This window comes from Ammodytes marinus (assembly GCF_949987685.1).
Source record: "Ammodytes marinus genome assembly, chromosome: 5".
Classification (NCBI taxonomy): Eukaryota; Metazoa; Chordata; class Actinopteri; order Uranoscopiformes; family Ammodytidae; genus Ammodytes; species Ammodytes marinus.
In genome coordinates, this window is record NC_137234.1 from 21,236,396 (window position 1) to 21,261,697 (window position 25,302).

The following is a 25,302-nucleotide window of genomic DNA, read 5'->3' on the forward strand; positions in this document are numbered from 1 at the left end:
GGCTCTTTACAGCACCAAGGTTTCAGCCATGTAAGTATGCAACAATAAAATATACTTTTGTGTTGTACTGAGTTATACATGTTTTCATATTTTTAATGTACACTGTATTGATCTCATTCTTTTTTAGCTGTTCCTGCCCTGCCACCTGCTGGAACCTTTGAGGCATTGTCTGCTGGAACAGTCAGAGGGCATGAGCCAACTGACAGTGAGCTCTTGCAGGCGGCCGCAGAGGTGGAGCCCGACACATCACGTAAGTTTTATTTTTTATTTTATCTCTCACCCTCTCTCTCTCTCTCTCTCTCTCTCTCTCTCTCTCTCTCTCTCTCTCTCTCTCTCCTCTTGCTGTAAAAAAGAAATGTATGTAATGTATGTCATAACATGATTACAGTCATTAATACAAATTTGAATTTAGCATACTTGAATATAATCAAAATGAAGATAGTGTGGTTTATCATATATAATTATTAATTCCATAATTTCTGCTTAACAGAGAGCAGAATTTGCCTTCCTGCTGGTTGGATCCCCGCCCTGCCAGAGGTTGACCAGCGCTGGATATCGAAGGCTCTGTTCCGGTGGTCACACTTGGGTCAGCCAGAGCTTGACAACGACAAGGTGGATAAAATGTGGTGGTATCCACCTCGGCAGTCGCTGACATCCGGTGCGATGCCATTGATGGAGCAGTTCTTTGGGCACCCTCTGTTCCTGTGGATGCCCAGGAAGCTGTGGCGTGTGCGACTGATGTGTCCACATCCAGCCTGTGGGAAGTCAGAGCTCACCTCTGCGGGACTCCACCAGAGGGTCAGGCTGGTGGTTGGTGTCAGCAGCTCTTACTACATGGTAGGCGAATACCTTGCGTGTAAGAGCTGCAACAAGAAGGTCATCAGCTGGAGCCACAACGTCGTCTCTCAGCTAGACATTGGCCACCGCCTGCAGTTCCCATGTCTGCTGACTTTCAAGCTGGGGTGCGACATGCAGGTTGTGCGCATGATGCGTCAGCGGGGACTGGGGAACAGCAGCAGCCAGCTTCAAAAACAGCTGGAGGAGCAGCATGCAGAGAGCTGGCTGGGGAATCAAATTCAGTTCCTCACCGCGTACAGAGGAGTTGCGCGTGCAGTCTCCTCTGGGCTGATTTTGCCAGTGCCACTACCGGACTTGCCAGCTATGCCTGCAGTGCCAAAACATCGCTGGTTGATGCAGGTGTACGCCCAGGATGTCCTTGGCAGACTGGAGGAAGTTAAGGCTTCAATCACCTCACTCTTTGGACAGGTCCTCAAGATGGACTCCACAAAGAAGATTGTGAAGAAGCTAGCTGGTCAGGCACGGTCTACAGCTTCTTGGGCCACCAATGTTGGGAATGAGCATGGACATATCATCATATCTGTGCTCACAGCAAGTGAGGGCTGGGGCCTGATGAAGATGGCAGAGGGGCTTGTGAGGCGTTACAAGGATGCTGGTGTGCCACCTCCAGAGATCCTGTATGTGGACCGGGACTGCTGTGGGAACTCTCACCTCTTCAAGATCTTTGGTGCATGGCCAGGCATGAAGGTCCGGTTGGACATCTGGCACTTCATGAGGAGATTTGCCAGCGGTTGCACCACAGACTCTCATGCCCTCTACACCAGCTTCATGGCCCAACTCTCCCGCTGCATCTTCGTGTGGGATCAGAGCGACCTGCAGCGGCTCAAAGCTGCCAAGCGGGCAGAGCTGGAAGCAAGCCGCATGCGTCCCACAGAGGCAGATGTCACACGCCACATCACAAAGGCTGAGACAATGCTTCACTGCAGGAGAGCTGTCCGGGAAAGTGGGGAGATGGGTGTCCTGCTGAAGGACCTGATAGAGGCATACTCTGGAGAGAAGGGTTGCAATACCCTTGGTGTGCCTCTAATCAACACAGCAAAGATGGCGGAAATCTGGAAGGCCCAGGAAAAACACCTTCCCTGCCTCCAGGACCCTCCAGGTTTCCAGTTATACACTAAGACTGGGACAGTGAAGAAGGCTGGTCATGTACTTCCTACGTACCGCTGTGCCAGGGGATCCACCTCATTGGAAAGTTTCCATCTCCACATGAATCGATTCATCCCAGGTAAATAGTTTACTGTTAGGTTACTTTCCATAATAATTGTAATGTAATAATAAGTATTGCATGCAAGGACTCACAATTCAAATATCACAATGCAAATATTCAATATTTTTCAGGAACCCTGGCAAGTGACACCTTCTTCCAGGCATACCTGGTTGATGGTCTATTCAGGTGGAATGAGGACAGGACCGTGACAGCAGAGGGGACCGAGGGGCCTCACTCATACAGTGGAGTTCTAAAGCAGGCTGCCAACCAGTTGTCAGAGGAGGTGCTTGGGAGGAAACTGGTGGAGTACACGGCCCCACGAAAATACACTGGTATGTATGTAGTAAATTGTTATTTTTAAAAAGATTTTTGGCAGTTCAATCACTTATGACCATTTTTTTTATTGTTGCAGGAGAGCTTATAGGTATAGAATACCTATACAGCCAAAACAATGCAGTGATGGAGGACTACAAGTTGGCCTTAGTGACACTGCAGACAGAAGACATCACTGTTGCAGAGGGGGAGTCTTCTTTGGAGCCATGTGACATGGAGGATCCAACTGTCCCAACCCTGGAGACAATATGGCCTCCACAACAGGTCACCCCTCCAGCTGTACCTCCGGCTACTGCTCTGCCAGCTGTACCTGCAGTCACTGCTCTGCCCTCTGCCCGTCAACCTGCAGCTTCTGCTCTGCCAGCTGTACCTGTACCTGCAGTCACTGCTCTGCCATCTGTACCTGCAGTCACTGCTCTGCCAGCTGTACCTGCAGTCACTGCTCTGCCATCTGTACCTGCAGTCACTGCTCTGCCAGCTGTACCTGCAGTCACTGCTCTGCCAGCTGTACCTGCAGTCACTGCTCTGCCAGCTGTACCTGCAGCCACCCGTCAAGCCACTGCTCTGCCAGCTGCACTCGCTGCAGCTTTTACGGTTGCCCCTATTCATAGTGGTAAGTTTTTATTGAAGTTTCAAAGGTAACAATTATTGTGATTAATATGAAACATTACTATAACAAATCTATATGGAGTGCCCTGATTAATAGGAAGTAAGATCCTTATGATGTTCATTTCATCTGACTTCATATTCACACATGTTCTCTTTCTCTCTCTTAACTTTAATTTCTTCTAATTTAGCTCTCCAGCATCACACACAGGGCTTGGTCGAAGAACAGCCTTCAACATCAGCTCAGGGCTCCACCAGTCATGATGTAGGTTTATGTTTTTGAAAACATTGTAAACTTCATAAACATATTTAAAGTTCTATGTTTACTTACTTAATATGGATTTAATATTTTACAATTTAAAATGCATACTTGATTTTAATCGCTCTGTAATTCTAGGACTCGGTTGGACCTGACAATGTTGAGGGCTTTCAAGCAGTGCAGGACTTGACTGCTTTTTTATTAACATTTAAAGACCACAGTCTCGCCCTGTCAAGGGAGGAGGCTGCCAAAATAATTTCCCTGTGGGAGTGCTTGGCAGACTTTGACAAGGGTCACACGGTGTACCCTCCACGCTACCAAAACACCATACCACATGGCAGGTTCAGGGTGACCAAAAAGGCGGTTGCGCCTGGTGTGGAGAGCACAAAGCGGTACGTATGTTTTTCTGAGCAAGCATGACAATGCTGCATGCTATAACATCATGTCTTGCACTACACTAATGCAACCAATACTTTTGCAGAAGCTTTGCAGGAGGGAGAAGCCCAGCACAGTGGCCGGACTGCAATCGAGTGTGTGAGGCCCTCTTCATCCAACTCTGCGAGGAGTACCGTGGACCGAGGCGGATTAATGGGGTACGACACGAGCGCTGGGGCCTGATTACAAAAGCGTACCTCCACATCCGTCAGGTTGTTTTAAGCAACGCCACAGTGATGGAGAGGACCTCAATACAGCTCCCGGTCGTTAATACGGCAACAATCTCGAGTTGGTGAGTTAACAACGTATTAACATAGAACCTGTGCTATTTTCTGTGTAGGTATATATTGCTTGATATACAAAAAAAACAACACTTTTATATTTGTAGGTACTGCAAACGGGAAAGAGGACAGGAGAAGCTTGTTCTCGAGCAAGGGATCTGTCTGCCGCAGTCTACCACTGTTAACCCTGAGAGCCTGCCTCCTGCTGTTCAGCGGAAAGGCAAACCGTGTATGCCTCAAAGTAGCGTGGCATATTCCCACGTATTTGTTCTGCCCCCTGACACTGCAGGGACGGCAAAGTTAAAGATAAAAAAGAGAGTGGACTCTCCTTCTGCTCCTCAGAGGCCACCGTTCCTGGCAGCCCTCGAGCCTCAAAGCCAGACCCCCACACCTGTGTTTCCCACACCTCCATTCATCCCGCCTCTGCTGTCCACACCCCTCCTGGCTGTGCCCCAACCCTTAATGGCTGTGCCTCAACCCCTCTGGTCTGTGCCTCAACCCCTCTGGTCTGTGCCTCAACCCCTCTGGTCTGTGCCTCAACTTCACCTGCCTGCATTACAGCCTGCAGGAGCATCTGTAGATGTGCCATACACCACCAGCCTCTATCGAAAAAAAAAAATAGAGGAGGAGAAGACTGGCCACAAGAGGAGGAAGTATACCAGGAGGAGTGCCACCATTGAATGCCGTCGGTGTCAGAGGGAGCGGGACCCTGCCACCCACCAACAGTACTTTGGCAACTGGTACTGCCAGGCCTCAGCCACCATTACCCTGGCTGAGTGGAGGGCTGCACTTGAAGCCAAGGGTTATGGGGGGAAAAAAGGAGCTCCACCTTAAACGTATATAGTATGTATATAGTCAGGGGTGTAGCACCAAATTCTGGGCCCCTACACAAAGTACACATGGCTCCCTGAGCCAGACAACTCCACAATATATATTATTTGATGAATGACCAAATTATTACTTTTACCAGTGTTTCCCCCAGAAAAGGTCTTAGTGAAGGTGGTCACTGGCCAGGGTCGCAGGCGAACATTTTGGGGGTATTTTGCTCGACGATGCCAATGCGCACTTTAGAAATAAACAACTGTTTATTTGAATACAAAAATACAACAGACACTGACCTTACAGTTGTGCAATTCTGTTTGCCATGTGCATGTAAAAATGTTGGGCAAACATGCAGACAGTACAAAGCACAATTAAAGAAAACTTCTACTGTTTTGGTGCAATACTATGCAGACACACTAAATACAAATAATAGACCATACACATGTGTATGGACATCAAGTGCAAATTCAACTTTTTAAAGTTCCTTTATGGATGGGGGGTGTGATTATTGTGGACTATAGGCCTACTGTGATGTGATAGCCTATAATTCATTAATGGTTATTATTAGCTTGCTTGATTTATTTTTAAATACAGAGGTTATTGGTCGTTTTGGAACATGTCTTTCCAAATTTAAAACATAAAAATAAAGCAGCATTGAAAATTCAGAAAATAAATCTTGTTGGCCTACACTAGCATGCTGTTCTACAAATAACTCAATTGTTGAAATAATAAATACAATGTGTTTTCCCCTTAAAATGTCTAAATGCATTTCAAAGTCAGTAACAGTGTGGCACTTCTGTAAACTTACTGAAACTTGCAGGGGCCACCATCACTCTCATGTATTCATCAGACTTTTCTCTGTGCTGTCTGAGCTGATAGAGGTTGTGTTGCCACAGTGATGTGGAGTCTTAAACTATTCTAGCTTTGCCAGCACTTTTTTCTGTACAGATAAATATCCCCATAGAAACATCGCTGCGTTTATTTTCGCCACCAGCTCAATCCAATGTCGGCTTGCTCCTGCTTACTCTTCCGCATACATGCCTTAGTCATGCGCAGGCCCCTGCTCTCCTTGCAAGGGTCAATTATATCTTTTTTTGGAATGGCATTGTTCAGGGCCTTCGAAGATTGGGGCCCCACATTGAGTTTGTTAAAAAAAACTTTCCCCCGCAGTCCGTCGGCCCTGTATATAGTATGTATACAGTGTATACAGTGTATACATTTGTTTTTACATTTTCTGTTCAATTAGGCCTACATTGTTTTACTGTGTGTGTGTGTGTGTGTGTGTGTGTGTTTTTTTCATTCGCAAATGTGTTACTTATTTATAATAAAGTTGTATTAATATGACTCAATACAAATGTTGTTTGTACGATACAAATGTTGTTTATTCAAATACAATACACCTCATACAAAACATTTCAGATCTCTGCATCAAGTTAATATACCCTTTATCATAATGCCAGCTTCTTAATCACAATGGTGATGAATTATTTCCTAATAATTGTCAATGCTTTTTATAATCAATTGTATGGAATTTAAATACAAAGCACAAAATGCGATCGTGCATAACAAATAAAGCACAACAGACAGTATTAATTATTATTGCTTGGACAGCATTTATAATGAATATGATCACTTAGACGCCATGTTTTACAGTGATATTAACGTCTCCATAATCACTGTTAACATGGCCTCTTAATGCTTTAATAAAACGGGCACCAAATACACCGGCATGGTTTAGTTGTATTAGTGAACACAGCGACGACCGGCAACGAGGAACGAGACATAAGGGAACGGTAGGCAAAGGTAAAAGCATTTGAATAGAATGGATTGAGGTGCTTATTATGAATAACAGTAATGTTTGTTTTGCGATTATACGTAATTATGAAGTATAATCAATCATGTTTGATTAGTCTGAATTGAAAGTATCTTTGGGCGACACCAGAGTCGAACCACCGTGCGGCGAGTATAAGATGGTAGAATTGTGAGACAAACACGCTATTTCCTTGGCGCAATGGATAACGCGTCTGACTACGGATCAGAAGATTCTAGGTTCGACTCCTGGCTAGCTCGTTCGCTTTTGTCCTGGCAAGCAAAACCAATATCTATTTCAAAACTGGTGCTATTATAAAATAGACGTAATGTTTGCCCACATTCAAGTTGCTGTGAGTAGTCGGCGTTGCTGTGACTACAGTGAAATAATTGAAATCATGGATCGATATTCGAAATGGGAGTATGAAAGCTGTATTATAGGTGGCTGGCTAAACAGAAAATTCCTTTTTAGGTACCCTTTACACATTACAGGTAAATCCAGGAATAATCATGTACTGACATAATAGGTTACGTCACATACGTTTTTATTTTCCTGGTATTTGCTTAGAAGTGGGTCTACATTTAAGGTGCACAATGTAGTTCCAGAAGAGGGGGATTTGTTTACATTTGCAGAGCCTGAAGTTAGTTTACAAAACATTACTCTACATTTAATTATTAGTAGGCCTATGTAATAATTATATCAGCATAAATCAAAACAAAATATTTTGAGGAACCTGGAACCAAACATAAGACTAGAATATTTTTTTTACATACGATCCAATTTTGCTGAGAGCGAAGTTTGTTTATGAGAATAATTTAGAAAATGTTCACTTCTCTGACACACCCACAGTTACATTGCACCTTCAAGGAACACCAACACCTAAACAATGAACACAAAACTGAAATAACACCTGGGAGTGAATATTTGGGTAATGGGTAAAGGCTATTGAAAACAAAGTAAAATACTGGTAAAACACTACAGTTCATTATTGATAGCCTACATGCAAGAAAATACAGTAGGCTAAATTATCCTCACATGGCAACACCAGCCTCACTAATACCTAACCCTTCACAGTTAATGTACGACAGTGGTAGGGCTCGAACCTGCACTCTTCAATTTCTCTGTCGCCCGTCGGATCCGTCATGCGAGAGCCAATCATCTTGCTTATCGCTACCAAGAATTCTACCAACATATGACCAATCAAATGCCTCCCCGCTACCAAGATTATTGACGGCCAATCACCCCTCATTTGACCAATCACAGTTGCTATCGCTATCAAGATACAATGAGCACTGATGTTCGGAGCTGAGTGGAGAGTGATTCTGTGGATTGTTTGTGACCGTGTTTTTCGTCTCTTAAAAGGAATAGGCCTACATCCTCCATGCTCAACTCCTGTGTGTGCCTCAACTATGATAAAAAAAATACACAACGCAGAACCCTATCTGTTACAAATGATAGGGGCTATATCATGAGGTGGGCGTTATCCTTTTGCATTCTGTCAACGGAGATTCGGAGAAATGAACATAGACCTAATAAAAGGAAAGTTTCAAAGGTAAAAAGTAGCCGGTAGGCTACTGATTTAGTTCCTATTGTACATTCTGACTTATGTGGACATTTAATATGGAGGAAGGGTATACATCTTAAGTAACTGCTAACGCTACTCTAGCTAGTTAGGAGCGATGTATCGCTATGGACCTATTGTGATTCACCCGAGAAATAGAAAGGCCGAGCCCGACGCTAGTTATTTCTAATTGCCATATTGGTAAGCCTCCTCTGACCTGTCGGTCAAACGAAAATAATCGTGTGAGAGCCAATCATGTTTGCCTATCGCTACCAAAAATCTACCAAGATGTGACGAATGCCGCGCCGCCCCACTACCAAGAGTGACGACGGATCAACTTTCGTTGCACCTACCAAGGCCAGTAGGCTACTGGGTATGATTGACCAGAACTGGATTAGAATTAACAATGGGTTTTTTTTCTGTGTGTAGGCTGTAGCCTAGCTAGACTATTTATATGCTATTAGGCTTCAATTGATAGCCTCTGCATTTTTTTCTTATCAGAGTAATAAAGCTACTCCCACCACCGACTGATTCCTACTGCGAGTTGATTACAACCATTTGATTTAATGTGCATGATGCAACTGCTTCGATAAAACAAGAAAATAATCTTTATTTTGTTTTGCCTTTCCCTTCCAACAGCTTTTCCACCTTATGATATGCTATGATGTGTTATGCAAGAAATTGTGGGCCTACATGACTTCCTACAGCTCTGGACCCAAAAATAGACTGGTTGATGGACAGCAAACTGTTCCAGGCTTATTTTCCTCCTGCATGTCAGCAATGGGGTTTGCACATGCACGTATAGTATAGAGAGCATGGACATAAAGAAAGGTAGATGGTAGGCCTATTGGGTATGCACATAGATAATATGGGTAGGCAGCATAAACATATTTGCGACTACTGTTACGTTGCAACGCTCTGCACACACGTCACGACGTGACGGAAGAAACGTCCCTGCCCATGCTCGCGAGGAGAGGAGGAGTTGAGCCAGACGACTGCAGCTGATCGATGTGTTGTAGTGATGTAATGTTGCCTGTTTGGTGAGGCTCCGGATGGCTGTTTGTGCCAGGCTCTGCGGAGTGGGTCAGTCGCGGAGGTGCCGCAGGCGACAGCGGCAGAACCAGCAGGTTCAGGGTAGCGATTCCGACATGGACGAGGAGGAAGAGGAGCGGATCGTGGGCCAGAAGCAAGGCGACGTCGTCGTCGGAAGAGGCCCGGAGAGCGGTGTCGCCACTGCAGGGCCGAGCGACGCTTGTGAATATGGCAGCGGTCATGTCAACAGAAGAAGCTTTCTGGATCCCACAAGCACGGGACCTCCACACCCGCAGTCATTAGTGGAGTTACCGCCTGAGCTTCTAGTGGAAATATTCTCCCTTCTCCCCGGAACAGCGCTACCGAACGTCGGCCTCGTCTGCAAAAAATTCAGACAAATACTCAACACTGAAACCATCTGGAGAAGGCGGTGCATGGCAGGTAAATATAGCGATTTCTGGACATGAATATAATTTAAACTTAGCCAGCATGCTAAACAAACCGTGGGGTCACTTAATATGTTGATCAGATTATAGCCTACGAGATTCCTTCTTGTCGACAGGTTATTTGTGTCAGGCTCGGTGCCGAGATCTTGGTCATTGGTGAATGTGTTCACCTAAAAAGCATGTTTATTGATCCGTGCAGGAAGCTAAAGGGACATTCCCATTAACCCACTCGCTTCTCTATAGGCACTGCTGTTGAAAACAACAACAGAACTCGGAAGGCCTCTCAGCCTTTCTGTGCCAGTTGCTGCAGCAGGGCTGGACCTTTTGGGGCCATATTTTGACCATGTTGTTATGTCAGGGGATCAAATGTCTAATAAAATGTACTTAATACGAAACACATACTATGTAATGTGTATGTGTACTACTTGTGATATAACACTGCTGAAACAATAAGACAATTAAGCATACTCCAGTAAAACATTTTTTTTTAAATTTTATTAAATATATTTTTTAAATGGAAAATGTGATTCGACACCATTATTGGGGAAGGTAGCCTATAATATTGTTTTCTGATGAATCACATGAAAAGTGGATTGTCAATGGATAAACACAGTTCTGCTCACTCCTGTGCAACAGACCAAAAATAGCAAGACATGAAGGGATGTTGTGTGAAAAAGTTCTCCAGGTATATAAAAACGTATGGGGCCCTACACAGGTGATCGGTTACATTTTTTCTTGTCTCAGCTGTATGTTCAAAGGAATCTTGAGGATTACATCTGTGTATGCTGACTATCCAAATATCCTGTTCAGCCGCCCTCATTTTTACAGTGAAAGCATTATGTCAGAGTGGTTTATGTATTCAAATAGGCTTAATATATGAAATAAAATGTTAATCCATCTCTTTCTTCTCCCCGAAGAGTTTGGTATGAAGGAGGATCTGAGGAAGATGGAGTTAGGAGGAGCATCCAGCCGGGACCTGTATGTTAAACGTGAGTTTGACTGCTGATTGAAATGCTCTTGTCTGTTAACCCCATGAACTGATTCATATATTTGCCTCATTCCTGCACCATTAGGTCATTTACCATTTGCACCCTATTGTATTTCTTGTGTATATGTGGAATAGGTGTCAACTGCTTTTTGCTGCAGATGGGAGAAACAGTCTGAGCAATTACTTGCTTTAAGACAAATATTTTTTCACACCATTTGTTTATTAGCAGAAACATACTGGTGACACCTGTTGGCTCTTTAAATAGATTATTGTGGGCCTGTTTCTTACAATGGCTAGAAACTGCGCTGGCTTCGGCCCACGTTGGTGCGTGGCTGCACTACACATGCTTGTGTTGTGCCTGTCCAGGTGTCAACCCACGTGTGAAGTCAGGGCGCTTTATGAAGCTCCTTCCGGACTACGAGCACATGGACTATAGAGACGTGTACACACACTGTATGTACAAGGGCCTTCAAAGTTGATGACTGCAGCATGAGGGGTTGTGTGAGCGGGACTCTTATTGATTATATTTGTGGAGCAAACAGTTGCAACAGTGTTATGCATCCTGTGTGTGAACTGTAAATGTGTTCAATAGATTTCCTCTGCACTGTTTGCCTTCACAGTAGTCCTACTCCTCCAATGGGAGGTTGGGTAATGTGGTGTGCTTTGTTTGCTGTTTAGACTGACAGGAATGAATGTGGTCAGTTTACGCTTCATTCCATCCCGTCAGACGGAATGAAAAAAATTGAGTGTGGGTTTTTACTCCTCCTTTTGTGCTGTTTTGTTATTTAACCACGCACAGTGTAGTTTACAGTAAAGCATGATTCTAACACTGAAGAAACTGATCAAAATAGTGTGATGGTGTGCTCTTGTGTTGCAGTGCTTTACCCATACAGACATATCTTGGGCCTATGGCAGCCTGACATAGGGCCTTATGGTGGATTGCTCAACGTTGAGGCAAGTAGTGTGTCTCAGTCAAGACGTTATAGCATTCAGATGAGGAACAACGATTGTAATTTACTTGGCTGATAAATGATTAAAAGCGATTTTCAACGCAGGTGGACGGGCTCTTCATCATTGGCTGGATGTATTTGCCACCTCACGACCCTCGTGTGGAGGATCCCATGAGGAGAAGGCCGCTCTTCCGTATCCACATGTGGGAGAGCCAGAAGGCCAACGTGGAGTGTATGTACGGACACAAGGGTCCCCACAAAGGAGACATACAGGTGAGGGCTCACACGCCACAAAAGCTGCTCTGTGCACCAGACACATTAGCTCCTACATAATTTGGGATACTTGTCGACACAAATGACTGAGTCTACTTCAAATCAGCAAAAGAAAGCAGGTCGTCCTTTTTAATGTGCGTCATATTCTGTCATTTTTAGACTGGGAAGAGGGATGAATTTTCAACTAAATGTAACCAGACTGATCATCACCGCATGCCAGGGGGCAGACAGGAGGTGGGTAAAATCAAGTCACTGTTGCTGTGTGCAACCTGTTCATGGCCTGTTATAATGATCCAATTGTCTCGTTTTAAAGCCCTCATACTTTGATAATGTTCTGTTATAACACATTATTTTATTTGTGTGTGTGCACTAGGAGTTCAGGACATGGTTGGAGGAAGAATGGGGCCGGACACTGGAAGAAATCTTCCATGAGCACATGCAAGAGCTCATCCTAATGAAGTTCATTTATACCAGTCAATACGAGTACGAGTCTCTTCCTTACATTGCACTTTCTATGCAGCTGCAATCCTTGCTGTCAATTAGTGTATCGGCTTCAGTAGTTCTTATGGGTTTAAAGAATCATGACGAGAATGGCTTGTTATCTTAAGACATGGTTCTGTTTTCATTTGTAGATGAATGCTTTCTGGTAAAGCATTTTTTTCTTTTTGACAGTAACTGCTTGACGTACCGGAGGATCTACCTCCCTCCTTTGAGGTCCACTGACCTGCTGTTGCCGGGCCTCTTCAAAGGCACCTACGGCAGCCACGGCTTGGAGATCGTCATGCTCAGCTTCCACGAGGCATATGCCAGAGCCACCAAGCTCACCGTGAGTGTAAAAATAATCAGATTGTGCACTTGTCTAAAGAGAATTTTAGTGCTTGGGTCCATTTTCTGTGGAAAGACTGATTTCCTGTTAATCATTTAATATCCTGTAAATGTCCTCTAGGTCTCTGTCAATCATCAATGAAGCTTTTACTTACAAGGGCCTTCTGAATTTTAAAATGACCGCATGTTTGTATAACATTAACCATCAAACTCATCTGCTATTGGTACTGACTATTATTTTTCCCTACTTCCCTCCAGGGAGACCCCAATGTTCCTGCGGGGCAACTGACTTTGGATGTGGACCTGAGACGGCCTGTGGTGCTGCCAGACTTGGAGCAACAGCGCAACATAGAGGAGCTGTCCCGGCTGGTACTGGGGGTACACCAGGAGGTAGAGAGAGAAGCCCAACAACAGGCCAAGGCCGCCTCTGCCCCAGTCAGTGGTGCAGCAGAGCCTGGTGGAGTCTGCGCAGCTGAAGGGCCGGAGGCGGACCATGGCGCCAGTTCAGACAGCTGCCAGCCTGGCTCCAGCAGCACCACCACCACCAATCCAACTGAAGCCCAGCCCTTTGTCCTGCCCCTGGGGGTTATGGCTCGCAACGAGGTGTACCCTCGCACCTGCAGGAAATGGTAAGACTGCGGCTGAAAGGGTGTGGAAAGTGCTAACCATGAAAATTCTACAGTATACAGGTGGATTGATTGTAGTTGTCTTTGCCGTGGTAACAGTGATGTTAGACACAATGTGCCTATTGTTCCTGAGCTGTTAAGGTGCGAACACACTGCACTCCGCGGCGCGGCGGTCGGCCGCGCGAATCGCAGGTTCCGCGCCGCGTGATCATATTGGGTCATATTGTGTCCGCCGCCGGGATATGCTGGCGCTGGTGCTAACCGGTGCTGAGAGCACCAGTCTGCTGTGCTGATGGTGCTTTACCCAAGCTTACCTTAACTTGGTTCATAAAGCAAAACTGATAGCTGTACACAGCAGGCAACAGACACATAGGTTATTCACAGAACTTATGGGAGCAAACTGTGACTATTATGTTTTCATCCATCTTAATTTCCTCTGTCCGTCGTCCCGAAGTGAGTGTTGTCGGGAGGAGCTCAATGCTGATTGGCTATCTCGCGCGGCCGGCGGCAAAAAGTTCAATATTCTCAACTCCTGCGGCGGCCGCGCCGCGCCACGTGAACCGCTCGCAAATACATTGACTTTGTGGAGTGCAGTGTGTTTGCACCATTAGAAGTTGCTTTGTTGGTGAAAGTTTATAACCAGCAGGGTAAAAGGCATATCGGTCTCTGTCAGTGGTGAATGCTTGTCAACATGTGTGTGTCAAATGTTGGTTTAAAAGAAAACACACTGGTTTCTCGAAAAAAGAAACGCATCTGATGGGATTAGCACCTACAAACTGAAATATGTTTCAAGATGGTCAGTTTCTAGATGGATGTGTAATGCAGACTTATGTCAATTCATTCCTCTGCAATATAGGAGATTGCTATAAAGCTTAATGGAAAAAAAACATTCAAATATTATACATTATTATTTGTTAAAGTAAAATACCACAGTCTTAACCGTAACCTGTAATTCATATTTTGTACTCACCCGTTGAAAATGACCTCCATCAAATTATTGATGTTCTTCCATTGCAGCTTCTATGGGACCGGCCTAATCGCTGGGCATGGCTTCACAAGTCCAGAGCGCACCCCTGGCCTCTTTGTGCTGTTTGATGAGGACCGCTTTGGTTTCATCTGGCTGGAGTTGAAGTCTTTCAGTCTGTACAGTCGCCTGACGGACAAGCTAGCCCACGCTCACGCCCCAAACATGGAGCGCTTTGAGGCCATGCTGCGCAACATGCAGTCCTGGACATCCTGATGCACCATGCTTAAAGCCTCCTCCCACAACACAAGGCATCATAACAACCACCTTACACAAAATCACCTCTGTCCTTCTCCGACTACGTTACTATTGAGGAATCTCATGATCTCTCCCGGTTCTAAATCTTTGTCTTTATCAGCAACAATGGTAGCCTGGCATTTCCAGACCTGCCACTAGGCGCTGGCAAATTAAATTTGCTGCGCCTGTTGGTCTGGACACTCTCCATTGAAGCTTTTTCAAAAAGTCCAGTAATCCTGACTCACGTTTCAATTGGTTCTATCTAATATGGGCGGGCCAGAGCCCTTTGTATGGTGCTCTGGGGCGGACATAACCGGATGACGACAGTGACGTGCACGCGCCGTCGAAGCCGTGATAGTAAACATCAAAGATGGCTGCGGATATGTTGTTTGAGTTTGAGACTGCTTTGGCCTCGACCCTTTACGATTTGGAAGATGGCACTCAAATCTTTCATTAGCAAGTAAGTGGAATGTTCTGTTTTGCCGACCGACCACGGCAAAAGTTTAATTCAACAGTTTAACAGCTGTTCGCTAAACGAACGGGGCTTAATACGTCACTTTGTGCATCGCTCTGATTGGTTGTAGTGCTATCCAACTGCGTGCAGTGGCATTTGAAATGCACGAGTAGGAGCCGCCCCTTGAGTTGGAAATTACTATTGATCGTGGCCAGACCCTCTATCGTTCAAGATATCAGGGTCTGGATTTCCAGGCTACAACAATGGGGTTTTGCTGTCTAATTAAGCTAGTTAGATCACTCTGTTCCAGCCCACCTGCACCGTTCCTCACCTCACCTCAGCTCAGTATGACCTTAATCTCCAGTGCAGCATGATAACAGGTCACGATAACCTTTTTTTCTTTTTCATTATTTATTTATTTATTCCCTGCAGGAGAAAAAGGAATGAAATTTCTTACCACTTATTATGAATCAAACTGTACGTGCCTCTGATTCTAAAACCATGTCTGTACTTGGTAGCGCTTGAAGAGGACAAATGTGTCCAATGTATTCTACTATAAAAAGTATTATCCTGAGTTTAGTTCCCAACATATTGAACTGCATGCTGCATTTCATGTTTTACTCTAATCGCTTACTTACATGTCATTCTATAATTTTTTGTTATTTCTCTTTAAAATCATCAGGATTAACGAAAAAAAGACAGCATCTCAGGGGTTTTTCTCAGAGAAAAACTGGACAGAAGTATTTATGTGTAAGGAAACATTTTTTAAGTTGCATTAGTTTTATACATTTGTCCAATAAGAATACTGAGTGAGCTTAACAACAGGGCCATTTCCAAGAGAGGATTTGGTGTCTTATCAAACCCTGTAGCTACATAGGTTAATTTTCTTTAGGCGAACTGATAAGTTTTTGCCCTTTGAACTTAAGCGGTATCTTAAACAGTGATATGCTTTGGGTCATGGTCATTTGTCATACTTTTCATCAAGTTATATAAATTGGAAAGATGTATCGTACTGCAATAGAATGACATTACTAATACATGAGCTGGATTTAATTAAGAAAATATATATCACAGTCAATTATACACTTTATGTGCTTATAAAATTATGGTCTGAAACAGAAACGTCTTTTACCTTTTGAAATGTATTGCATTTTGTTGTTTGTTTGAATGGCTGACGTAACGTTTGCCTGGCTTTATACCTGCAAAAGCTAATCCCTCCGGTTTTCCATTTTTATTTTGAACTTTAGACCTGGCTAGCTGAGTATTATACACACTTACTGTTCAAAGTGCATCTCAAAGTACCAAGTAAGGGTCTGTACGTCGCTTTATCGGCTTGATGGTGATGCCCAGTAGCTTTCCTACTCCAAGTGCACTTTTCTGGGTGTTATAGTGAATCATTCAAAACCACTGGCCAGCACTTTTTATATCAGCCTGCAGCTTTACTTACATTTGCACACCAAAAAAAAGAAGAAAGTGTCATTGACTTAATCTTTATTGATTTCCGTTCAAATTTGGTACGTAGTGTTTTATACATTCTCCTTTCTGAAAGCCCTCGGTACTCAGCTATTTCAATAATTTGCCTTTGAAAATGTTGCTTTGTGCTTTTCCCCATGCCATAAGCCTGATTGTGTGTAAAAACTATCTAAGTTTGACCTATTGAAACGCTCACATCGGACTTCAGGGAGCTTTTCAGCTTAAGCGCTCTTCACAGTAATAAAAAAAAGCTACAAAACTGAAAATTACCATTTGGTCAAGTCTGTTTATGTTTTCTGTGGTTTGAAAGCAGTTTCAACTGTCACCCAAAATGACTATCTCCTTTCACTGCTGTTTTGCAACAGTTCATTATTGATTAGGCGATAAATAATAGAATACAATACAAACACAGCAGAATTATCTTACACAGGTCCTGTGCGATAATGGCCAACAAACTACTGTTGTCAGATCAAACTATCACCTGAAGTAACCCATTATCATCTTTCAAATCAAAGTAGTGGACCTATGAAAAACTTTGGTTACAAGTTGGGCTATAACCCATGTTAGCCCCTCACACCATTGGCCAGTATGTTTGTGTGTGTGTGTTAATGGCGTCATGAAATTGTTGGACAATATTGAGTCAGGTAAAATGTTAAACCAGCAAAACATGAAAGAATAGTACGTTATATAGAATAGTATGTTTCAACAGCTTCATAGGATTTTAATTAGTTTTCATTGTAATCCTGATTGTCAATGAGATATTAAATATGTGAACAAACAGTGCAGGTGTATCCCATGAATTAGGAGCCTTAGTTTGTTATACATTTATTTTATGTTGGGGTTTTCAGATTTAATAAAACAAGCTATTCCCTGAAGCTATCTACCTTAAATGATGTGATGTTATATATACAGTTGCTAAAAAAAGTATTCACCCAACATTAAGTTTGAAGTCCCACAACAACACGCAAAGCTTTGAAAGTGCAATTATGAAATGGGTCATACATTGTATAGGATTCAATAAGACTAAAAGCTCTTATAGTATAGTAGATTTTATTTGGACATGGACATGACAATGTCATTGGACGAACCAGATGCATTGTTTACAGTGTGTTAGCATAAAAGCTAGTTTACAACACCTGTCCACAGGAGGCTTTTTAAAAACAACAAAATAAACTAAACAAAACATAAACAAGATCAAATACTGATAAAAAACTGATAATTAAAAGAGTAAAAATGCAGAATACAATAGAGTACAGAGCAGCAATATAATGAGTCAAATATATATAGGCTACGTAGAGTAAAACTATTTCTTCAATTTCATCTACTATTATTGTTATAACATGAGTTTAACAAATGTCTCAAAGTATGTCATGCATTTTTTTTGCCATTTACTGATTGTGGCTCAAGACTGAATCATTAAAAAAACTGATGGAACAGATACAAGAGAGGTGACAGTTCTACAGCTCGCTGTGCTCCATCTTCTCTTTGTGTTGCTTGATCTTCTCTGGGATGGTCTGAGTGATGAAGACAAATCGGTCCTTCTTCAGGTGCTTCCTAGGTAACTGCTCCTTTAAGTCAATTTCCAAGTATTCTTCATCCACTCCATACGTTGGCCAGTGGGCAAGGCCGTCCCCGTTAGGAGAACTATGAACACACATGTTTGAAAGAAGTTTGTCTCATCTCAATGCTTATTATAACTTATAATGAGAGTAAATTCCTATTCCTACCCGGTGCGAGCAAAGTTGGCCCAGTAGCTCATCATGGTTTTGCCCAACTGTTCCTCCTCTTCCGTGCATGCACCTAAAAAAATGTTTTAACTGTAATCTTGTCAAACACAAAACAAAAATCACTCTGAGCCTATTAAAATAAGGATTGCACTCACCACTTAATGAAACATGGGTAGTTGTAAAGCAGAATCCAAACACTGAAAAAAGTTCATCTCCGTGTTCACTACCAACAAAGCTTGCTCTTTTTTCCTGCATGAATTTGGGAGCGTGCTGGTACTCATAGAGGTACACGGGAGCACCTGCATCTATAAAGATAGATAGATAGATACCATATTGATCCCGAAGGACATTTTGACTTCCTGAAGCAGCAAATATACGTAATAACAAATCTAGTAGTAAATGTATGGGTGTGATTATATCTAGTTTGGAGTGTGACAGTAAATATCAAATAATGGTTCTTGGATACATTTGCATATTCGTGTGTAGATGGCATACCTCTGTGGGCATTAGAAGTCACAATGGCTGGAATATTGAACATTATATCTCCAACTGCCTCTGTGAAGCCATCTCTGTTTTTCACACGATCTTCACCGCTTCCAATATATTCCTCGACCAATAATTTTTGGGTGATTGCAGTTTCAGGCTGAAGAAAATTTGCAACACGAGCAGAGCATTTGGAGGATGATGAAACAAAACAGTATGGTAATGTCTAGCAGCGTCATCTTACATTAGTGGCAAAATTTGACATTGCGGTCACGGCCTGCTCCCGATCCATTCCCTCGGTCCAGTTTGGAGGAGCAAAGAACTAAGGAAAGTCAGACCAGCACAAAATGCAAAAACAAAGTAAGCATTTTTCACAGTCCCACCTGCAAAGCTCTTCAATCGTGTACTTTCAATTTGGCCATTACACTTACGTTAGGAAGTAACCAGCCCCCTTCATCATTATTAACGCCAGTCATGAAGGGAACTTTGAGAAGTTCATGTTTCTGGTACAGCTCAGGCACAGGTTGTCAGAAAGTGTCCATCAACGTTTATGGGACATTTAAGTTCTACATCCTGGAGAGAACAAAATGTGTAAAAGTACAAGTTGAAATACAGATGCCATACAAAACTATTGCACAGACACCTTGCAGAAACTAAGACATTTTCGCATTCAATATCTCACCATCCCAAATTTCAAAATAGTATCAAAATCGAGGTTTCTCATGCAGTCAGCCATCTTCTCCGTGCTTTCGAGGCTACAGCCAGACATATTGCCGATCATCTGAGGACAGAAATGTGGGTTCCATCGCAGTTAATTAGAGAAATCTAATATGTCATGTTGGGATATTCTCAATAATGTGCACGGAAGAATGTTTTCACGCAAAAATAAACACACTGACAAATAACCTTTGCCATTGGTAGAGGGTCAATTCCGCCCTTAAAATACATCGCAGCTGTACCACTCTCAGCAATGCCATGGTGGAGCAGGCCATCGGTCAACGGCGAGAGAAGCTGTTGATTCCAGCAACAAAAAAACAATGAAAGATTCTGTGGACAGCTGTAACTATGAAGCAACATAATAGTGCTAAAAAGAAAAGAAATTGAGTTTTTATTCAGTGTTCTTTCTGAAGATTGATTCTTACCAGAAGGGAAACGCTCATGCCACCAGTGGACCACCCGAATATGGTAACTAAATCAGGGTTGCCTCCAAAGTTGTGAATGTGCTGCTGGACCCACCGCAGAGCTTGTACCTGGTCCAGGAGTCCAAAGTTCCCTGATGCGTGCTCATCTCCGGTGCTGGATAAAACATGCAATTATAGTCTAGCAGCTACTCTAACACCAGCAATTAAAATTACCCAATTTTATTATATTTTTTCACGGATCAGATCCAAAGAAATACAGCTTAAAGATTGTTTATGTCCACTCACATAGTGTCAAGTGACTCGAGTCTTTTTACCTGAAAAAGCCAAGAAGTCCCAAGCGGTACTGGATCTCAACCACAACCACATCCTGGTATGCAGCCAGGGCAGAGCCATCATATAGTGAAGCTGCACCACTAGTAAACCCTCCACCATGGATCCAGACCATGACCTGGTAAGATAATGAAAGAAAGACCTTGATCTTTTCCACAAAGCATACATTACTGTTTGACTGTGTTCTACCTGAGCTCATGGGAATCTCAATCAAACATAACAAAGACTATAATCTGGAACTCACTGGGAGCTTAGCACTAGGAGCTCTGTTTGCAGGAGTGTACATGTTGAGGTAAAGACAGTCTTCAGAAATGTCTGGGATTTCTTCTAGCAACATTCCAATGAGGCAGATATATTGTGAACTGTTTGTTCTGAATGCACCTGAAAAAGAGGCATGATTCATCAATAAGACATTGGACGTGAGCTCTCTGAGTGGGCCAGAACTGAAGCAAAAGGATGACTCACATGCGTGGCTGCTGGGTGGCATCCCTCACTCCTTCCCATCTCTCCACCGGCTGAGGTGCAGCCAGTCTCAGAGCAGGGCCCACGGGCGGCTTGGCAAATGGGACGCCTAAGTAGGCATGGACCCCGGTCTCTGTCCCCTTTACACTCAAATACTCACCCCTCAGGCCCCCAAGCTTTGTGTGGACTTCAGGTGCTGTCAGGATAATCAGGAATGCATCAGAATTATGATGTAACACTACAAGATGTATCTATTCAATTTGTAGCCTATTGAAAGCTTAGTGACTAAAGAGACTTTTTTTAAAGCAAAAATTAGAAGAGAATCAGAAAACAATAATAGGTCACAAGGAAGAAATTGGTTGACAAAGTCATGAACAAATTGAATGATAGCCTAGAATTAAACACCTCTGTGACAAGATGTTTACTTCTGGGGTCTGAAATATGCTCATATCCTGCAAGGGAATTCCTACTCAGGTTAACAGTGCTAAAATCAATGCATGCAAATTGTTCTCGCTGATACCATTGCAGGCCTACAAATAAACCAGATAAGTTTTTTCATAGCCTATTACTTACCGTGTAGGTCTGCAGATACATAGAGGATCAAAACAGAGGCTAGACAAAAACAAGTTTGCTCTGCGCGGCACTTCATGTTGATCGTGTCTGTGTTGACTGCAGCACTCCGGAATAGCCTGAGAAAATAGCACCTAGTCCCTTCAAATCATTGGTCGAGATAGGGGGGAGGGGCGCGCGGGCTGTCTTGAATTTCAACTGACCAAAAAAACAAAAACAAAAAAAACATTTCATTCTATCGTTTTTTTGTTATTTCTCTTTAAAATCATCAGGATTAACGAAAAAAGACAGCATCTCAGGGGTTTTTCTCAGAGAAAAACTGGACAAAAGTATTTATGTGTAAGGAAACATTTTTTAAGTTGCATTAGTTTTATACATTTGTCCAATAGTGAGTGAGCTTAACAACAGGGCCATTTCCAAGAGAGGATTTGGTGTCTTATCAAACCCTGTAGCTACATAGGTTAATTTTCTTTAGGCGAACTGATAAGTTTTTGCCCTTTGAACTTAAGCGGTATCTTAAACAGTGATATGCTTTGGGTCATGGTCATTTGTCATACTTTTCATCAAGTTATATAAATTGGAAAGATGTATCGTACTGCAATAGAATGACATTACTAATACATGAGCTGGATTTAATTAAGAAAATATATATCACAGTCAATTATACACTTTATGTGCTTATACAATTATGGTCTGAAACAGAAACGTCTCTTACCTTTTGAAATGTATTGCATTTTGTTGTTTGTTTGAATGGCTGACGTAACGTTTACCTGGCTTTATACCTGCAAAAGCTAATCCCTCCGGTTTTCCATTTTTATTTTGAACTTTAGACCTGGCTAGCTGAGTAGGCTATTATACACACTTACTGTTCAAAGTGCATCTCAAAGTACCAAGTAAGGGTCTGTAGGCCTACGTCGCTTTATCGGCTTGATGGTGATGCCCAGTTGCTTTCCTACTCCAAGTGCACTTTTCTGAGTGTTATAGTGAATCATTCAAAACCACTGGCCAGCACTTTTTATATCAGACTGCAGCTTTACTTACATTTGCACACCAAAAAAAGAAGAAAGTGTCATTGACTTCATTTTTATTGATTTCCGTTCAAATTTGGTACGTAGGCTAGTGTTTTATACATTGTCCTTTCTGAAAGCCCTCGGTACTCAGCTATTTCAATAATTTGCCTTTGAAAATGTTGCTTTGTGCTTTTCCCCATGCCATAAGCCTGATTGTGTGTAAAAACTATCTAAGTTTGACCTATTGAAACGCTCACATCGGACTTCAGGGAGCTTTTCAGCTTAAGCGCTCTTCACAGTAATAAAAAAAAAGCTACAAAACTGAAAATTACCATTTGGTCAAGTCTGTTTATGTTTTCTGTGGTTTGAAAGCAGTTTCAACTGTCACCCAAAATGACTATCTCCTTTCACTGCTGTTTTGCAACAGTTCATTATTGATTAGGCGATAAATAATAGAATACAATACAAACACAGCAGAATTATCTTACACAGGTCCTGTGCGATAATGGCCAACAAACTACTGTTGTCAGATCAAACTATCACCTGAAGTAACCCATTATCATCTTTCAAATCAAAGTGTGGACCTATGAAAAACTTTGGTTACAAGTTGGGCCATAACCCATGTTAGCCCCTCACACCATTGGCCAGTATGTTTGTGTGTGTGTGTTAATGGCGTCATGAAAGTGTTGGACAATATTGAGTCAGGTAAAATGTTAAACCAGCAAAACATGAAAGAATAGTATGTTATATAGAATAGTATGTTTCAACAGCTTCATAGGATTTTAATTAGTTTTCATCGTAATCCTGATTGTCAATGAGATATTAAATATGTGAACAAACAGTGCAGGTGTATCCCATGAATTAGGAGCCTTAGTTTGTTATACATTTATTTTATTTTGGGGCTTTCAGATTTAATAAAACAAGCTATTCCCTGGAGCTGTCTACCTTAAATGATGTGATGTTAAATATACAGTTGCTAAAAAAAGTATTCACCCAACATTAAGTTTGAAGTCCCACAACAACACGCAAAGCTTTGAAAGTGCAATTATGGATTTTAAAAATCTCAAATGGGTCATACATTGTATAGGATTCAATAAGACTAAAAGCTCTTCAATTTCATCTACTATTATTGTTATAACATGAGTTTAACAAATGTCTCAAAGTATGTCATGCATTTTTTTTGCCATTTACTGCTTGTGGCTCAAGACTGAATCATTAAAAAATCTGATGGAACAGATACAAGAGAGGTGACAGTTCTACAGCTCGCTGTGCTCCATCTTCTCTTTGTGTTGCTTGATCTTCTCTGGGATGGTCTGAGTGATGAAGACAAATCGGTCCTTCTTCAGGTGCTTCCTAGGTAACTGCTCCTTTAAGTCAATTTCCAAGTAATCTTCATCCACTCCATACGTTGGCCAGTGGGCAAGGCCGTCCCCGTTAGGAGACCTACGAACACACATGTTTGAAAGAAGTTTGTCTCATCTCAATGCGTATTATAACTTATAATGAGAGTAATTCCTATTCCTACCCGGTGCGAGCAAAGTTGGCCCAGTAGCTCATCATGGTTTTGCCCAACTGCCCCTCCTCTTCCGTGCATGCATCTTTAAAAAATGTTTAAGTTATCTCGTCAAACACAAAACACTCGGGGTCTATTGAAATAACGATGCTTATACCGCACTCACCACTTAATGAAACATGGGTAGTTGTGAAGCAGAATCCAAGCACTGCAAAAAGTTCATCTCCGTGGTCACTACCAACAAAGCTTGGTCTTTTTTCCTGCAGGAATTTGGGAGTGTGCTGGTACTCGTAGAGGTACACGGGAGCACCTGCATCTAGAAAGATAGATAGATAGATACTATATTGATCCCGAAGGACATTTTGACTTCCAGAAGCAGCAAATATATGTAATAACAAATCTAGTAGTAAACGTGTGGGTGTGATTATATCTTGTTTGGAGTGTGAGAGTAAATATCAAATAATGGTTCTTGGATACATTTGCATATTCTTCTGTAGATGGCATACCTCTGTGGGCATTAGAAGTCACAATGGCTGGAATAGTGAACATTATATCTCCAACTGCTTGTGTGAAGCCATCTCTGTTTTTCACACGATCTTCACCGCTTCCAATATATTCCTCAACCATAAAACTTTGGCCGATTGCAGCATCGGGCTGAAGAAAATGTGCAACACATCCGTCAGATCATTTGGAGGCTGATGAAACAAAACAATATGGTAATGACTAGCAGCGCCTGTCTTACATTGGTGGCAAACAGGGACATCGCGGCAACAATCTGCTCCTTATCCATTCCCTCGGTCCAGTTTGGAGGAGCTAAGAACTAAGGAAAGTCAGACAAGCACAAAATGCAAAAACAAATAAATAATTATTCAGAGCCACAACTGCAAAACTCTACAATCATGTACATTTTAGTAGAAATTTAGCCATTGCACTTACACGAGGAAATAGCCAGCCCCCTTCATCATTATTAACGCCAGTCATGAAGGGAACTTTGAGTAGTTCATGTTTCTGGTACAGCTCAGGCACAGGTTTTGTCAGAAAGTGTCCATCAACGTTTATAGGACAATTAACTGCTACATCCTGGAGAGAACAAAATGTGTTAAAGTACAAGTTGAAATACAGATGCCATACAAAACGATTGCACAGACACCTTGCAGATCTGAGACATTTTTGCACACAATATCTCACCTTCCCAAGTGTCAAAATAGTATCTAAATGGAGGTTTCTCATACAGTCAGCCATCTTCTCCGTGCTTTCGAGGCTACAGCCAGACATGTTGGCGACCATCTGAGGACAGAAATGTGGGTTCCATCGCAGTTAATTAGAGAAATCTAATGTTGGGATATTCTCAATTATGTGCATGGAAGAATGTTTTCACGCAAAAATAAACACGCTGACAATTAACCTTCGCCACTGGTAGAGGGTCAAGTCCGACGACTAAATCTAGTGCAGCCGTACCACTCTCAGCAATGCCATGGTGGAGCAGGCCATCGGTCAACGGTGAGAGAAGCTGTTGATTCCAGCAACAACAAACAATGAAAGATTCTGTGGTAATTGTGAAGCAT

At 42.6% G+C, this 25,302-nt stretch overlaps 2 protein-coding genes and 1 pseudogene across 4 annotated transcripts in view; 1 reads left to right on the forward strand and 2 right to left on the reverse strand.

Moving 5' to 3' along the window:
* The first annotated feature begins 9,185 nt into the window (after positions 1–9,185).
* Positions 9,186–16,754, forward strand: fbxo31 (F-box protein 31). Of its 2 annotated transcripts, XM_080028576.1 has the most exons (9): positions 9,186–9,645; positions 10,568–10,639; positions 11,516–11,592; positions 11,694–11,861; positions 12,021–12,095; positions 12,235–12,344; positions 12,534–12,687; positions 12,945–13,315; positions 14,330–16,754. In XM_080028576.1, exons 1-9 carry the CDS (start codon positions 9,225–9,227, stop codon positions 14,550–14,552), a joined length of 1,671 nt encoding a protein of 556 aa, XP_079884702.1. In that variant the 5' UTR covers positions 9,186–9,224; the 3' UTR covers positions 14,553–16,754. The 2 variants fall into 2 exon arrangements, with proteins under 2 accessions (XP_079884702.1, XP_079884703.1); XM_080028577.1 differs by lacking the exons at positions 9,186–9,645; positions 10,568–10,639 and adding an exon at positions 11,039–11,091.
* A 986-nt stretch (positions 16,755–17,740) lies between these two features.
* Positions 17,741–21,321, reverse strand: LOC307250312 (pyrethroid hydrolase Ces2e-like; annotated as a pseudogene). The gene is made up of 13 exons (XR_013845606.1): positions 21,218–21,321; positions 20,648–20,840; positions 20,427–20,563; positions 20,167–20,300; positions 19,853–20,006; positions 19,617–19,721; positions 19,393–19,491; positions 19,142–19,283; positions 18,955–19,032; positions 18,723–18,870; positions 18,383–18,532; positions 18,228–18,300; positions 17,741–18,144 (listed from the first exon to the last, which is right to left on the reverse strand). The product of XR_013845606.1 is annotated as a pyrethroid hydrolase Ces2e-like (transcript).
* A 1,840-nt stretch (positions 21,322–23,161) lies between these two features.
* ces2b (carboxylesterase 2b) overlaps positions 23,162–25,302 on the reverse strand; it is a 71,723-nt gene continuing 69,582 nt past the window's right edge. Inside the window, exons 30-37 of the mRNA XM_080027415.1 lie at positions 25,143–25,247; positions 24,926–25,024; positions 24,674–24,817; positions 24,480–24,557; positions 24,244–24,391; positions 23,904–24,053; positions 23,750–23,822; positions 23,162–23,667 (exon numbers count right to left, since the gene is read on the reverse strand). Coding sequence (XP_079883541.1) covers positions 23,481–23,667; positions 23,750–23,822; positions 23,904–24,053; positions 24,244–24,391; positions 24,480–24,557; positions 24,674–24,817; positions 24,926–25,024; positions 25,143–25,247 — 984 coding nt within the window. The 3' untranslated portion in view covers positions 23,162–23,480. The remainder of the gene's footprint in view (positions 23,668–23,749; positions 23,823–23,903; positions 24,054–24,243; positions 24,392–24,479; positions 24,558–24,673; positions 24,818–24,925; positions 25,025–25,142; positions 25,248–25,302) is intronic.